Source organism: Mesoplodon bidens (genome assembly GCF_964165515.1).
Source record: "Mesoplodon bidens genome assembly, chromosome: 5".
NCBI classification, from domain to species: domain Eukaryota; kingdom Metazoa; phylum Chordata; class Mammalia; order Artiodactyla; family Ziphiidae; genus Mesoplodon; species Mesoplodon bidens.
The window spans coordinates 101,459,686-101,475,332 of record NC_138161.1 but is presented as its reverse complement, the minus strand read 5'-3'; the positions used below and the strand labels follow the sequence as shown (position 1 = coordinate 101,475,332).

The following is a 15,647-nucleotide window of genomic DNA, read 5'->3' as shown; positions in this document are numbered from 1 at the left end:
AAAGAGGGATCCACCTTAGTGACATGAGCCCAAGGGAGCATTGTCATCTAGGAGTGGTTCATCAAAGAGCACCTGGCTCAGGTTCTTTTTCCTACTCACATTCACCTCCTAATCCCACTCATGGCTACATTGCTTCAGTGATGGTTAATTGTGAGTTTGGCTGTTAACACACATGGGACTGAATTTTTTTTAAAAACAACAACAACAAAAACAAGTTCCTTTTTGTAGAGGGTCCATGAAGTGCCTGTCAGGTCATTGTAACTAGACTTATGGTCACATGTGGCATAACATCCGTATTGGTTATATGTCCCAGGATTATACTTTTATTTCTTTTTCAAGGTTTCCACACCCATGAATACATGGTTAACCCATTCTCATACCACTAGTTTTCAAAATGTTAATGTTGCATTGAAAAAGGCAGTAGTCATTTGCTGTTGACTTTTGCACACGTATGTAAGCAGGATACATATACCAACAACTGAACCTTTACAGTTCTTGTCCATCTGCTACTTAGGTAGGCCCTTGGTACATAATATTACTTTGTTGCTTTTATTGAATTCAAAAAGTGCTGCTTTGTAATAAATTCATAAACCCTAAACAATAACCTTGTAGAAGAGGGTTAATTTTTTCACATGCTGCCAAAAACGCGTGAAAAAATGGTTGCACTTCATGTATAGTTTTTAAGATGCAATAGTGGGATTTATCAAATTGATAAGTCTTTTAAAATCATAATACTTTGTACTTCTGAGGATTCAAGGAAACAAATGCTCTCTTAACTGCTATGGGATAGTACATGTTGAAACCTTTCCAGAAGGACACTGAGCAATAATGGCTTAAGATGTTAGAATTCTGCCTACTCTCTGACCCGGCAATTCCATTAGGAATTTGTCCTGTTCACAAAGTTGTAGTTGCAAAGATGCCCATGACAACACTATATGCAGTAGTAAGAGATTAGAAACATATATATATATATATATATATATATATGAAACAGTAGAGAATCAGTTGCAAAAATGATGGCAAATCAATAGAATGTTAAACAGCCAGTAAAAACTAAATTGCAGGATATTTAATCACTTGAAAACTGTTTATAGAGTATTAACTATTTTTAAAGGTTATAAAGTAGTATGTATGGTATTAATCCATTTTTATACATAATAATATATTTATATTTAAGAAAAATATAGGATGGGCTAGGATGTTTTTCTTATTTGTGCTTATCTACTTCTGAATTTTCAGTAATAACTGTATTACAATTAACTGTATTACAATTAAAATTTTTTAAAAAGGGACAATTTTATGCCAGTATTTACAAAGCGTTTTTGATGATAGGGATACAGCCTTGAGTGGTGAAAAAAAGCAGACTGGCACATTGTATATCAAGTCTGACCAGGCTTACACATTGTAATTACTTGTTTAATTTGTTAACCACAAGCTCTGAGTTAGCAGACATGGCACGTGTCTTGCTCACCGCTGCATCCTTAGTGCCGAGGACGGCACTCACATAGGCAACTAGTAAAGGAGAGTGAATGAACCGGTGACCGAAGACCCTGGGGGGTCTTCGCCAACACTGTTCTCTAACAAAGCTCACTTGCCCCTGCTGCATTTCAGAGCCATCGAGAAGCTAAGCGGGCATCAGTTTGAGAACTACTCCTTCAAGATTTCCTACATCCCGGATGAAGAGGTGAGCTCCCCTTCGCCCCCTCAGCGAGCCCAGCGTGGGGACCACTCTTCCCGGGAGCAAGGCCATGCCCCTGGGGGCTCTTCTCAGGCCAGACAGATTGATTTCCCGCTGCGGATCCTGGTCCCCACCCAGTTTGTTGGTGCCATCATCGGAAAGGAGGGCTTGACCATAAAGAACATCACTAAGCAGACCCAGTCCCGGTACGTGCCTCCGGGGCTTCCTTTGCTTCCTTCTGAGGGGTTCCCTGAGTGCTGGTGGGTCCCGGCCATTCCCAGGTTGCTATTGCTTGCATCAGCAGCGGGGGGCTGTGCTGTATGGGACTATGGCTTCTTTAAACGGAACTACTAACAGACTAACACAAAGCCCAGGGGCTTTAATGAGCTTTCATGCCAGTGACCTAAAGGTCGTTACCTGAAACACTAATAGTTCATAAACAAGGTACTAATGACCTCACAGTCAAGAATTGTTTTCATAAGCTATCTGATACCTGTGAATACATCTACATGTTTTTAAAACAACAGAGGTATGGGGCTGAACTTTACGGGACCCTAGAACCCACGTATCTTAGCTCTTGCCTCCTCTCCTGCGTCAGAGCCCTGGGTGGTAGTCATTCTTTGAGACCACCTAGGGAGTCTCACAAATAGCTACATAAAGGAAACGGGTGAGTCACTGTTACATTGAGCAATAAATAAAGTACACTAGTCTTATGTTTAGTTTTCTGTCTGTTTAAGGAGACTGAATTGGTAAAGGAGTTGTAGTGGATAAAGTGACTTGTGAGGTTGTTGAGTTTTGTGTGTTCATAAGACCACAGCATGATGTAATGAACAAAGCACAGGTCTTGAAAACAAAGACCCTTGTTCAAGTTTTACCACTTAATAGCTGTATGATCTTAGAAAAAACGTTAAGGTCTCTGAGCAGCAATTGCTTCTTCTGTAAGCCAGGAGTATTGTGAGAATTAGGACAGTCAGGCAGATTGAATGAAATAATTACTGTGAAAGCACTTAAATTACAAAGCACCAAATTACTGACAAATATTTGTTATTTACATGCCTAGTGCATTTTATTCAGGATATTGAGTGTCTTGTAACCTGAAAGAGAAAACATTGTTTTCTGCAAAGTGACTGAGTTACTTCCAAATAATGGACACTTATATGAGTCCCAGAGTTTAAAATCAGAGGAGTGAAATGGTGAGATAGTACAGGGGGCAAGTACTATGTGATGTTTCCTTTATTTTAATATCAGTCCCCCCCCCCTTTTTTTTTAAAGCTTCAAGTGAGCTTTATTAGGGGGCGCTCCCAGGTGAGGTTCACTGGTCCGAGAGAAAGGGGCCAGAGAAGTCGCCTCCTCAGTCCCCTTTTTTCCCCCTCTAAGTTTTTTTCACTGAGAAAGTGATTTTTATTTGTATGTCTTTTTGTTCCAAAGATTATTTAAAGTGGCTTTAAAAATGCAGCAAGGTTAGGGACTTCCCTGGTGGTCCAGTGGTTAAGACTCCATGCTTCCATTGCAGGGGGCACTGGGTTCAATCCCTGGTAGGGGAACTAAGATCCCGCATGTCGCACAGTGTGACCAAAAAATAAAATAAAGTAACTAAAAAAAAATCATTTAAAAAAATGCAGCAAGTTTAAATACAAGTGAGTTAGTTCTCAAAGTGTGTGCCCATTTTTTTAGAAATAGGCCAGAGACTTGGATTTGGGCTTTCTGACAGCCAAAGTAAAAAAGGATACAATCAATTATGTGATTTTGAAAGTTAAAAACAAATAGAGCCACAACTACCCAAAGAAGTCTCATAAAGTCATCAAGCTTTTGAGCCATTAGTTTTTTTTTTTTCTTTTTTTGCGGTTCGCAGGGCTCTCACTGCTGTGGCCTCTCTCGTTGCGGAGCACAGCCTCCGGACGCGCAGGCTCAGTGGCCACGGCTCACAGGCCCAGCCGCTCCGCGGCGTGTGGGATCTTCCCAGACCGGGGCACGAACCCGTGTCCCCTGCATCGGCAGGCGGACTCTCAACCACTGCGCCACCAGGGAAGCCCTGAGCCATTAGTTTTTAAGAGCCTGGAAGAAGGCAGGCTGCTGGTGGCAAGGAAACCAAAAACTTAGGCAGAGAAGGGGCATGCCTCTGTTTTCTGTCCATACTGAGATACATAAAGCTTGCTTGAATTTGGTTTTTAGAGTTGGATTAACATATGGCTTTTAAAAGCTGCAATCAGTTCAGAGACCGGCACTGTGCCAACGTGCAGTATTATCCTGCTCACTTTACTCTTCGCTTCTAAGATCATTGGAAAGACTACACAAAATACTTCATTTACCAAACTGGCTTCATTACCACGTTGCCTTGGTGCCTTTGCCCAATGGCACTCCTGTAAGAAATATTCCCTTCTCAGTGGAGCTGCCAAGAATTTGGGTTTGGCACAAGACCCCCTGCACTGCTTGCCGCCTTCTTGGAGAATGGCATTGGTTGCAAACGTGCTCATGACACTTCCTGGTCTGTCTGTGTCCTTGCTGTACATTGGCCGATGCGACGCATTCTTGGGACTAGGATCCAGTCCCAGATGACGCTGTGCTATGGTTCCTGATTCTTTTCCTGCAGGGTAGACATCCATAGAAAGGAGAACTCCGGGGCTGCAGAGAAGCCTGTCACCATCCATGCCACCCCAGAGGGAACCTCTGAAGCATGCCGCATGATTCTCGAAATCATGCAGAAAGAGGCTGATGAGACCAAACTGTAAGTTTGCATGCAATGCACAGACCACTCAGCAGAAAAAAAGATTAGGTTCTCATTCATTTAACCCAGGAAAGTTTTAAAAAGCTGTAAATCTATTTCTCAATAAAGAGAGTAGGGGAAAGATTAATTTTCAGAAATTTGTTCCTAAAGAGAATATGGTGGGAAATAGATCTTTTATGTTTATAACATGGCTGCTTCTCTACTTGTATGTTTCTCTTGGTGATCCTAATGCTTCCATCACTCACTGGTAATAATTATTGGTAGGAACCTATAGACCCATGCTGTCCAGGACCATGCAGTGATGGAAATGTTCTGTATCTGCACTGTTCAATATGATAGCCACTAGCCATGCGTTCCTGTTGAGTGCTTGAAATGTGACTAGTGCAATGGAGGAACTGAATATTTTATTTTATCCATTCAGACTTAAATAATTGCATGTATGGCTAATGGCTATCATATTGGACTAGGCAGATAATAGAAAGTGCATTGTTGTCAAAACCATCATTTACTATGCTGGAAAAGGGTTTTGTCACCATGCTCCCAAGCCACTTGCACTCTTAAAATTGGATTATGTTTCCTTAAATAGTAGAAACTGGTATCTGAGTGGCTACTTCATTCTTCTTTGTTTTTCTCTCTCCCCCTGTCCATTTCTTTTACAAACTATTTCTTAGGATTCCTGAGTGTTGTACCAGTTTGAATGACAAATACCGTTCTTAGTAACTTGTATAATTTAGTAATACAAATTTATTAATTTGTATTATAAACAAATTAATGGTAATGGAATAGGCAATATAATAAAAAAGGCTCTATGTTTGTTTGGCAAAATCCACTTACAGGCATGTGTGGCAGTTTTATAAAGAAGCAGTGAGGGATGAATTGAATATAAAACTAATTTAGCAAACAATGTCAAATAATAGTGTTCCAAAACCAAGAAGATGAAAGTAGTTCCTAAAAGAAAAACATTGCAAATCTATTCTTAGATTTCATAAGGGACTCTAACCTTTCACTTAAAAATTATTTACTATTTGGGGCTTTTGAAACCCCCCAAATGCTGTGGCTTAATTTGAAGAAGCCCTTCCCTCATCTAAGTTATTGAGAATTTTATAAATGTTATCCTCCTTGGTCCTGTGAGCTAGGTGTAAGCATCTTACAATATTCTGAAGAACCAAAAAGACTGATGTATAAATTGGATTCTTAAAGTATTTGTGTAGAGCCAAGATAGAATTTGACTGTCTTTGAAATACTTTTTTTTTGAGTGCGGCACCTTGCTGAGCACTGTGCTGGGTTGAGGCTACAGCCCTGAACAAGATCCAGTTCCTTTTTTTATCCAGTGGGAGAGACATCTGCTAAACAAATAATTACACCAGTAAGTAATTAAGCACAGCTATGAGAGGTACTACAGTGGAAAACAACTGCAGGTAACTGGAGGCCCTAATCAAGGTTTTAGGGGGACAAGAAGAGATTTGAGGATTTCAGAGAAGGCCTCCCTGTGTAAGTGACATTTAAGCTGAGACCTGAGGAAGATGAGTAGGAGGTGGAGGATGGAGGAGAAGAGGGATTCTAAATTCTCTTTCTATTCATTTACCAAATATTTATTGAGTACATACTGTCTGTCAGGCACTGTTCTATGTGCCAGTGGACAAAGCTGACAGAAAAACCCCGCCCTCTGTAAGTCACATTCTAGTGGAGCTTCTTCGAACATCCATGTATTCTGAGGCAGGAGTAATGCATCTGTCCAATGCTTTTGGTCTCAAGTAACAGAAAACAGAACAAGTGGCTTAAGCAATAAGAAACAATTATGATGTCACATGATTAGAAGTCCTTATTATGTGAGAGTGACTGAAAGGTCAGTTGAATCATAGACTAAAAGGCCCATGACTTTTCTTTCTGCTTTACCTTCTTCAGGGTATCTGATACTCCCCTGATGATGACAAGATGACTGAAGTGATTTCAGACCTTGGATCCCCACAGAAAACTATTTAAAAGTTGAAAGAGAAGGCATCCTCTCCTTGTTCCCCACCCCCCTTTTTTTGAACTTTTTTTATTGTAAAAAAAACACCACCTATCATAAAATTTATCATCTTAACCATTTTTAAGGGTACAGTTCTGGGGCTTCCCTGGTGGTGCAGTGGTTGAGAGTCCACCTGCTGATGCGGGGGACACGGGTTTGTGCCCCGGTCTGGGAAGATCCCACATGCCGTGGAGCGGCTGGGCCCGTGAGCCGTGGCCGCTGAGCCTGCGCATCCGGAGCCTGTGCTCCGCAACGGGAGAGGCCACGACAGTGAGAGGCCTGCGTACTGCAAAAAAAAAAAAAAAAAAAAAAAGGGGGGTACAGTTCAGTAGTGTTAAGTGTATTCACATTATTGTGAAACAGATCTCCAGAACTTTTTCATCTTACAAAACTGAAACTCTGTGCCTGTTAAACAACAACTCCCCTTTTCCCTCTCCCTCCAGCCTCTGGTAGCTACCATTCTACTTTCTGGTTCTGCGAATTTGACTGTTTTAGAGAACTCAGATAAGTGAAATCATACAGTATTTGTCTTTTTGTGACTGGCTTATTTCACTTAACATAATGACCTCAAAATGTATTCATGTTGTAGGATTTCCTTCTTTTTTAAGGCTGAATAATATTCCATCATGTGTGTATACCACATTTTGTTTATTCATTTATCCATTGATGGAGATTTGGGTTGCTTCTACCTCTTGGCTATATGAATAGTGCTGTTTTGAATATGGGTGTACAAATATCTCTTTGAGACCCTGCTTTCAATTCTTTTGGATATATACCAAGAAGTGAGATTACTGGATCATACAGTAGTTCTATTTCCAATTTTTTGAGGAACCTGTTTTCCATAGCAGTTGTACCATTTTACAGTCCCACCAGCCTTTCACAAGAGTTCAAATTTCTCCACATCCTTATTAGATATATGATTTGCAGATACTTACTTCCATTTCATAGGTTGTCTTTTCATTTTGTTGAGTGTGTCCTTTGATGCACAAAAGTTTTTAGGTTTGGTGTAGTCCCATTTGTTAATTTTGCTTTTGTCAACTGTGCTTTGGTGTTATATCCAAGAAACAGTAGCCAAGTTCACTATCGTGAAGCTTTCCTCCTTTGTTTTCTTCTAGGAAAATTGTACTTTCAGGTTGTACATTTAGGTCTTTAATCTCTTTTGAGTTAATTTTTGTATATGAAATAAGGGTCCAGCTGCATTCTTTTGCAAGTTTTCCTAAGATAATTTTCAAAGACACTGTCCTTTTCCCATGATGTAGCCTTGGCACCTTTGTCGAAGATCATTTGACCATATATGCAAAGATTTATTTCTGGGATCTCTATTCTTTCCTGTTGGTTTATTTTTCTGTTTTGAAACCAGTACCACACTGTTTTGATTACCATAGCTATGCAATATGTTTTGAAATCAGGAAATGTGAGTTCTTTTTCAAACTTGTTTTGATTATTCAGGGTCCCTTGAGATTCCATATGAATTTTTTTTTAATAAATGTATTTATTTAGTTTATTTATTTTTGGCTATATTGGGTCTTCATTGCTGTGTGTGGGCTTTCTCTAGTTGCAGTGAGCGGGGACTGCTCTTCGTCGCGGTGCACAGGCTTCTCATTGCAGTGGCTTCTCTTGTTACAGAGCACAGGCTCTAGGCACGCGGGCTTCACTAGTTGTGGCACGTGGGCTCAGTAGTTGTGGCTCGCGGGCTCCAGAGCACAGGCTCAGTAGTTGTGGTACACGGGCTTAGTCGCTCCATGGCATGTGGGATCTTCCCAGACCAGGGCTCAAACCTGTGTCCCCTGCATTGGCAGGCAGATTCTTAACCACTGCACCACCAGGGAAGCCCCTCCATATGAATTTTACAATGAATTTTTCTGTTTCTGCAAAAGTTGCCATTGGGATTTTGATAGGGATTACATCAAATCTGTAGATTGTTTTGGGTGGTGTGGACATCTAAACAACTTTGGGTCTTCCAGTCCATGCATCCAAGATGTCTTTCCATTGATTTCTGTCTTTAATTTCTTTCAGCATTGTTTTATAGTTTTCAGTGTGTAAGTCTTTTACTTCTTTAATTAGGCTTATTCCTCAATACTTTATTCTTTATGATGCTATTATAAATGGAATTATTTTCTTAATTTCCTTTTCATATTGTTCATTGTTAGTGTATAGAAACACAACTGTTCTTTGTGTGTTGATTTTATATCCTACAGTGTTGCTGAATTAGTTTATTAGTTCTAACAGTTTTTTGTGGAATCTTTGTTTTCTACATATAAGATCATATCGTCTGTGAACAGAGATAATTTTACCTCTTCTCCAACTTGGATGTCTTTTATTTTTTTTCCTTAGCTAATTGCTCTGGATAGGACTTCTAATAGTATGTTACATAGAAATACTGAGGGCATCTTTGTTTTGTTCCTGATCTTAGAGGAAAACCTTTCAGTTTTTCACCATTAAATATGATGTTCACTGTGGGCTTTTCACAAGTGGCCTTTATTATGTTGAGGTAGTTTCCTTCTGTTCCTAGATTGTTGGGTGTTATTAATCATGAAAAGTTGTTAAATTTTATCAAATGCTTTTTCTGTATCAGTTGAGATGACCATGTGGGTTTTGTCCTTCGTTCAGTTAATGTGGTATATTATATTGATTAATTTTCATATGTTGAACCATCTTTTCATTTCAACTTAAAGGGCTCCCTTTAGCATTTCTTGTAGAGCTGCTCTGACAGTAATGGACTCCTTCAGCTTTTGTTTATCTGGAAAAGTCTTAATTTCCCCATCATTTTCAAAGACAGTTTGCTAGATGCAGTATTCTTGGTTGATAGTTTTTTTTTGTTTGTTTTTTGCGGTACACGGGCCTCTCACTGTTGTGGCCTCTCCCGTTGCGGACACGCAGACGCCAGACGTGCAGGCTCAGTGGCCGTGGCTCACGGGCCCAGCCGCTCTGCGGCATGTGGGATCTTCCCGGACCGGGGCACGAACCCGCATCCCCTGCATCGGCAGGCGGACTCTCAACCACTGCGCCACCAGGGAAGCCCGATAGTTTTTTCTTTCAGTGCTTTGAATATGTCATCCCATTCACTTCTGGCCTGCAAAGTTTCTGCTGAGAAATCCATCCATAATCTTATGGAGACTTCCTCATATATTACTAATCACTTTTCTTTTGCTGCTTTCAAGATTTTCTCTTTGACTTTAGACACTTGGGTTAGTATCTCAATGGAATTCTCTTTCGGTTTATCCCAGTTGGATGTTCTTGGAGCTTCTTGAATCAGTATGTCCATTTCTTTTCTCAGATTTAGAAAGTTTTCTGCCTGTTTTCTTTGAATAAGCTCTCTGCACCATCTCTCTCTTCTCCTTCTGGGATTCCAATGATGTGTATTTTGATCCATTTGATAATGTTCCATAAGTCCCTTAGCCTTTTTCCACTTTTTTTTTTTTTTTTTTTTTTGGCTGCGTTGGGTCTTCCTTGCAGCGTGCAGGCTTTCTCTAGTTGCGGTGAGCGGGGGCTATTCTTTGTTGCGGTGCACGGGCTTCTCTTTCTGTGGAGCACGGGCTCTAGGCGCGCGGGCTTCAGTAGTTGCGGCATGCGGGCTCTAGGGTGCACAGGCTTCAGTAGTTGTGGCACATAGGCTCTAGAGCACAGGCTCAGTAGTTGTGGGGCACAGGCTTAGTTGCTCCGCAGCATGTGGGATCTTCCTGGACCAGGGATCGAACCTGTGTCCCCTGCATTGGCAGGCGGATTCTTAACCACTGTGCCACCAGGGGAGTCCCTCTCTCCATTTTTTAAAAATTCTCTTTTCTTTTTTCTCCTCTCATTTGATGATTTCACATGACTGATCTTCAAGTTTGCTGATTCAGTCTTCTGCCTGATCATGTGTGCTGTTGAACCCTTTTAATGAATATTTCAGTTCAGTTATTGTGTTTTTCAGTTCTATTATTTCTGTTAGGTTGTTTTTTAATAGTTTCTTTTTCTTTGTTGATATTCTCACTTTGTTCATGCATCATCTTCCTGATTTCATTTAGTTGTCTGTGTTCTCTTTTAGGTTATTGAATATCTTTATGATCACTCTTTTAAAGTCTGTCAGGTAGCTCATAGATCTGCATTTCTTTAGGGTCAGTTTCTGGAGTTTTATTTTGATCCTTTGATTAGGCCATGTTTCCATTTCTTTATATGCCTTATAATTTTTTGCTGCAATTTGAGCATTTGAAAAAAAACACCTCTCACAGTCTTTGCATACTGGCTTTGTTCAGGAGAAGATCATCACTAATCAGTCTGGCTGGAGGTTCTAGGACCTCTCAAACCATTTCTGATCTCTTTCACCCTCTGGCTTCTGACTATGGAACTGCAGCTCTAACAGTTCACCTCTGTTTTCAGCAGCTTCCAGACTCTGGCACCAGGCTTGTCAACTCTAAGTCAGGCGAGACAGAAACCAATCACTCGGGCAGCCCCCAGGCAAGCCAGAACGTGGGAATCATGGTCCAGTCTTTTGTTTCTGTCCCAGGGGAGGATCCCTGGTATGGAGGATTTCCTCCCAGTTTCCCCTTGCTATACTGTGTAAGGGGAAGGAGCATGAAAGGCATGCCAAATGCCACAAAATTTCCTACCCCTTTTACTTGAATCCCTTTTTGGTTTTATAAAAGCCTGGGTGCTATAGCTTCTCACCTGATCTCTAGAGTTCTCAGAGAGATAGTCTAGCCTATCTTTTGTTGTCAACTTGGTGTCTCTGTGGGAGTAGGAGGGCCTGTAGCTTCCTAGTCTACCATCTGACTGATGTCATTATCCGTTGTGCCTTTTTTAAGAGCAAGGAAAACCTTCCTGAAATCACCCAACAGACTTATTCTCATACCTAGTTGGCCAGATCTCTCTCTTGGACCCATTTCCAACCAGTCACAACAGGGGAGTATAATTACCGTGATTTGGCGTGTGTTAATCAGAATTCACACACCAGAGTTAGTGAAGGACCCAGCATCTCATAAAGCCCATGGTCACTTGGTACCTAAACAAAAATGGCTTCTATTTGTAAGAAAAAAGGAGGGTAATAGCTCTTGCGAGGCAACAGTTGTGTTCACCTTAAATGTTAAAATGTTGCTTGTGTCTTTTAGAGCTGAAGAGATTCCTCTGAAGATCCTGGCCCACAATGGCTTGGTTGGAAGACTGATTGGAAAAGAAGGCAGAAATTTGAAGAAAATTGAACACGAGACAGGGACCAAGATAACAATCTCATCGTAAGCCACTTGTTCAGATTAATTGTGCCCAGTAATGGAGAATTTGAGCATTTTGATATATCCAACTCATTCATCTGCTTTAAAGTGGGAATGTAATCATAAGTGATATGATTATATTCAACACCATCAAAACAAATACATAAATAGTTACCAGTCAAACATTTTCTACTATGGATTTGATCTAAGTCACTACAAAGATTTGAGATAAGATGGCAGATATTCTGTGCCACAGCGTGTGGTGTCTTCTCCCTGTCTCCTCCACCAAGACTTGTTTGTGATCCTTCTGGGATTTTATTTTTCCTTTTGAAAAAAGGAAATTTCTCTCTTTTTCCTGGTGGCCAGCTTGCAGGATTTGAGCATATACAACCCTGAAAGAACCATCACTGTGAAGGGCACAGTTGAGGCCTGTGCCAATGCTGAAATAGAGATTATGAAGAAGCTGCGTGAGGCCTTTGAAAATGATATGCTGGCTGTTAATGTAAGTGCCTACTGCTTTCTTCTCCACTGGTTTTCACATGTATTTTCAGGCAGGATCCAAGCCTCTCTAAGAATAATTGCCATTCAGAAAGTGAAGAAGCACTTTAGAATAGGTATGCAGAGTTATTCATGTCTTCTTGGGGCAAGGGCATTAGAATAATCAGGAAACGAACTAGTAAGTGATGATAAGTGCACTGGACAAAATAGTGTGAAGTCAATAAAATCACAACTTGGAAGATTTTAAAATGAGGAATTGCTTATGATGTACTGTTAATTAAGAAAAGAATATATAAAAGTATATGTAACTAGGGTTATAATTATGTAAAATAATATGGGTCAAAATGCCTGGAAAGCTATATATAAAAATCAAAATAGCTGGTATGTTAGAAAAGTGAGATTTTTTCCCTATTTTCCGATTTTAAAAATACATACTTTAAAAATAACTTCTGATTTTCATCTCTCACTGATCTGTTCTTTTATTTTTTTTAATTAATTAATTTATTTTAAAACTTTATTTATTTTTGGCTGCATTGGGTCTTCGTTGCTGCGTGCAGGCTTTCTCTAGTTGTGGCGAGTGGGGGCTGCTCTTCGTTGTGGTGCGTGGGCTTCTCATTGTGGTGGCTTCTCTTGTTGTGGAGCAGGGGCTCTAGGCGCGCAGGCTTCAGTAGTTGCGGCACATGGGCTCAGTAGTTGCGGCACGCAGGCCCTAGGGTGTACGGGCTTCCGTAGTTGCGGCACGCGGGCTCAGTAGTTGCGGCTCACAGGCTGTAGAGCGCAGGCTCATTAGTTGTGGTGCACAGGCTTAGTTGCTCCGCGGCATGTGGGATCTTCCCGGACCAGGGATCAAACCCATGTCCCCTGCATTGGCAGGCAGATTCTTAACCACTGCGCCACCAGGGAAGCCCCTGATGTATTGCCTCAGCTCTAATACTTCTAGCAGACTGATTTGGGTTTGTTCTTCCTGTTATTACTACTAGTTCCAACATTTTAATGGGGAGACACCATTCTAAAGTTCATTCAGAAATCTTAAAAATATTTGTCCATCAATCAAAGCACAAACTCAGCTCAGAGGAGTAAATTTTTTCATTTTTTATGATAATGATTTTCAGGAAAGGATACTATGATAAGCTCTCATATGCCCATAATCCAGCTTCAACAGTTATCAACTCATGGCCTGTTTCGTTTCATCTGAACCTTTATCCATATCCCCACCCCTCTTGGATGACTTTGAAGAAAATCCCAGACTTTGTATATAACATTTCACAGAAGAATAAATGTTGTCGAAGGACTAGGTAGGTTAAACGCAGCCCCAGTTTCCTCACTGCAGCACTTTCCACAGGACCTTCTTACTCAGGTCAGTACTCTCTCTCCCACCTCACCCCAAATCCCCCCTTAGTAGCCCTTGTCACATCATAATTACAAGGCACGAGGAGAAGACTTCAATGTGAACTTCTCCCCCGTTTGTGTGTATTTGTCTGTGAAAGTATCATCCACTGATCTCATTTTCTTTTTTTGGGATCTTGATCTCTTATGATAAACAGCTCTTTCCGTGAACACCTGGAAATGCTACAAAGGGTCTGGGTGCTCCAAACATCCTCCCCTGAGCATATATATCACTTAGGTTCATTCATGTCTGTGCTAAAGTCATGCATTGATAGGTGAATAACAAAACTACTAGATCTTATACATGAATGGGATCAAGGTTAAGGATCCTAGCTCTCCTATTCCAGACATTCTAAAAGAAGGCAACTTACTGGGTGACCCTAGAGCCACAGATAAGAAAAGAGAAAATGTTAGAGATTTGCTTAGCGTTAGGGGGGCAGTGGTGGGACAGGTTGGATACAGGCCAGGGTGGGCGCTGCGTCATCCCTCTGCCTCTGAAGGGGCAGCCTACGTGAGCATCCCCATGTTTAAATGTGAAATAAGCAAGTGAGATGATCATGAAGCTGGCAACTAAACGGTAAAGAAGCCAAGGTTGTGAACCATTCTGAATATGGATAATGGAGTTTACATAAGTGGTATCTTAGTGAAGGGTCTGATCTTTCCCTGGATAGAGTTAGGAAAAACTATTAATCTAATATGTTTTAAACATATTCATTCATCAAATATTTATTGAGTACTTACTATGTACCAGGCACTGAGCTCACAGCACTAAATAGGACAGTCTCTGTCTATAAGGAAATTGTGGTGTAAAAAGGGGAGAGGCAGCTACACAGGCCATTCAGATACCATGTGCTGCCTGCTGTTGTAAGGAAACGTGGGCATGTTAGGAGAGCACCTTGAGCTGAGGCCTTTGGGGTGAGAGAAGGCTTCCTTGAAGAGGGGACACCTAAGCTCAGGTGAAACCCACATGACGAGTAGGATGTAGCCAGGTGAGGAGGGAGAGAAGCACATTTCTTGCAAGGTAGACAGTGTGTGGGGGGGTCCGGAGGAGAGAGGAGGAGGACTGGGCAGAGTGGAAGTAAAGGGTTAGCAGGAGAGATGCTGGTGAGGTGACCTGGGTCCCCAGGAAGAGCCTTGCTTGCTGTGTTAAGATGTGTAGACACTCCCAAGGCAGCAGAGAACCTTTGAAGGAAAGCCACAGTCAGGTTGAGGTTTGGAGAGCTCACCCCTGCAACAGGGTGAGGAAGAGGTCCACGGGCCCTGGGCGGAGCCGATTGATTAGGAGACCCTGGTGCCATCCAGACGAGAGATGGAGGTTGACCCAGGCAAGCTGGACCTCTCAGGTCTCCTCCCCTCAACTTTTTCTCCATTTTTATTCCCAGCAACAAGCCAATCTGATCCCGGGGTTGAACCTCAGCGCACTTGGCATCTTTTCAACAGGACTGTCCATGCTGCCTCCGCCAGCAGGGCCCCGAGGAGCTCCCCCCGGTCCCCCCTACCACCCTTTCGCTGTAAGTAGCTCAGCTCTCAAGGGTTTGCTCATACGCTCCTCCAGGCAGTAGCATTTCTCTGCCATGTTGAATCAGAGCCGGAGCCTTCATTTGGAGGCTGTGCTCATAAGGGATTGTAGAATGAATTCAACAGTTCTTAGGACTTCTTCCTAATGGACAGATTAATGTTACTAAATCATCTTCTAAGTATGTGCTCTTAAACATATAGTATATGTCATATCTGGGGAAGAAAGAGTCTACTAGCAAATTCATTAGCTAGAAGCCTACTCATTGTAAAAAAGGATTTGTTAGCTCAAATCAGAACCTTCATGAGTGTTGTTCACCTACTAAAATATTAGGGTACCTGGATGACTCATGTATAAAATTCCCACCTGTGTCTATGACTTAAATTCATTATATTCTATTAATAGGCAGTTTTTAAAAGAAAATAACACACAGTGTTTAGACTTCTAAACACTTAGCACAATGCCTGGCATTTAGTAGATTCTCAGTAAGTATTTATTGTTTGAATCATAATTAATAGTGGCAGAAGAAATGTGAACTTTATGTGTTTTCTGCTTGTTCCATTCTCAGGCATCATTCAGGATCAACAAATTACCAAATTAGGGCTCAGGATACTTGACAGCTTTCTTTTTTTTTCATTTCTAATTCT

At 41.3% G+C, this 15,647-nt stretch overlaps 1 protein-coding gene across 3 annotated transcripts in view; it reads left to right on the top strand.

Annotated features, from left to right (window-relative positions):
• The window catches only part of IGF2BP2 (insulin like growth factor 2 mRNA binding protein 2), a 159,432-nt gene that overhangs the window by 120,639 nt on the left and 23,146 nt on the right, over positions 1-15,647 (top strand). For 2 of the 3 annotated variants that reach the window (XM_081236065.1, XM_081236067.1), the window contains 5 exons: positions 1,612-1,884; positions 4,269-4,403; positions 11,502-11,624; positions 11,967-12,102; positions 14,867-14,995. In XM_081236065.1, coding sequence (XP_081092191.1) covers positions 1,612-1,884; positions 4,269-4,403; positions 11,502-11,624; positions 11,967-12,102; positions 14,867-14,995 — 796 coding nt within the window. The remainder of the gene's footprint in view (positions 1-1,611; positions 1,885-4,268; positions 4,404-11,501; positions 11,625-11,966; positions 12,103-14,866; positions 14,996-15,647) is intronic. The other variant, XM_081236066.1, reaches the window with a different exon arrangement.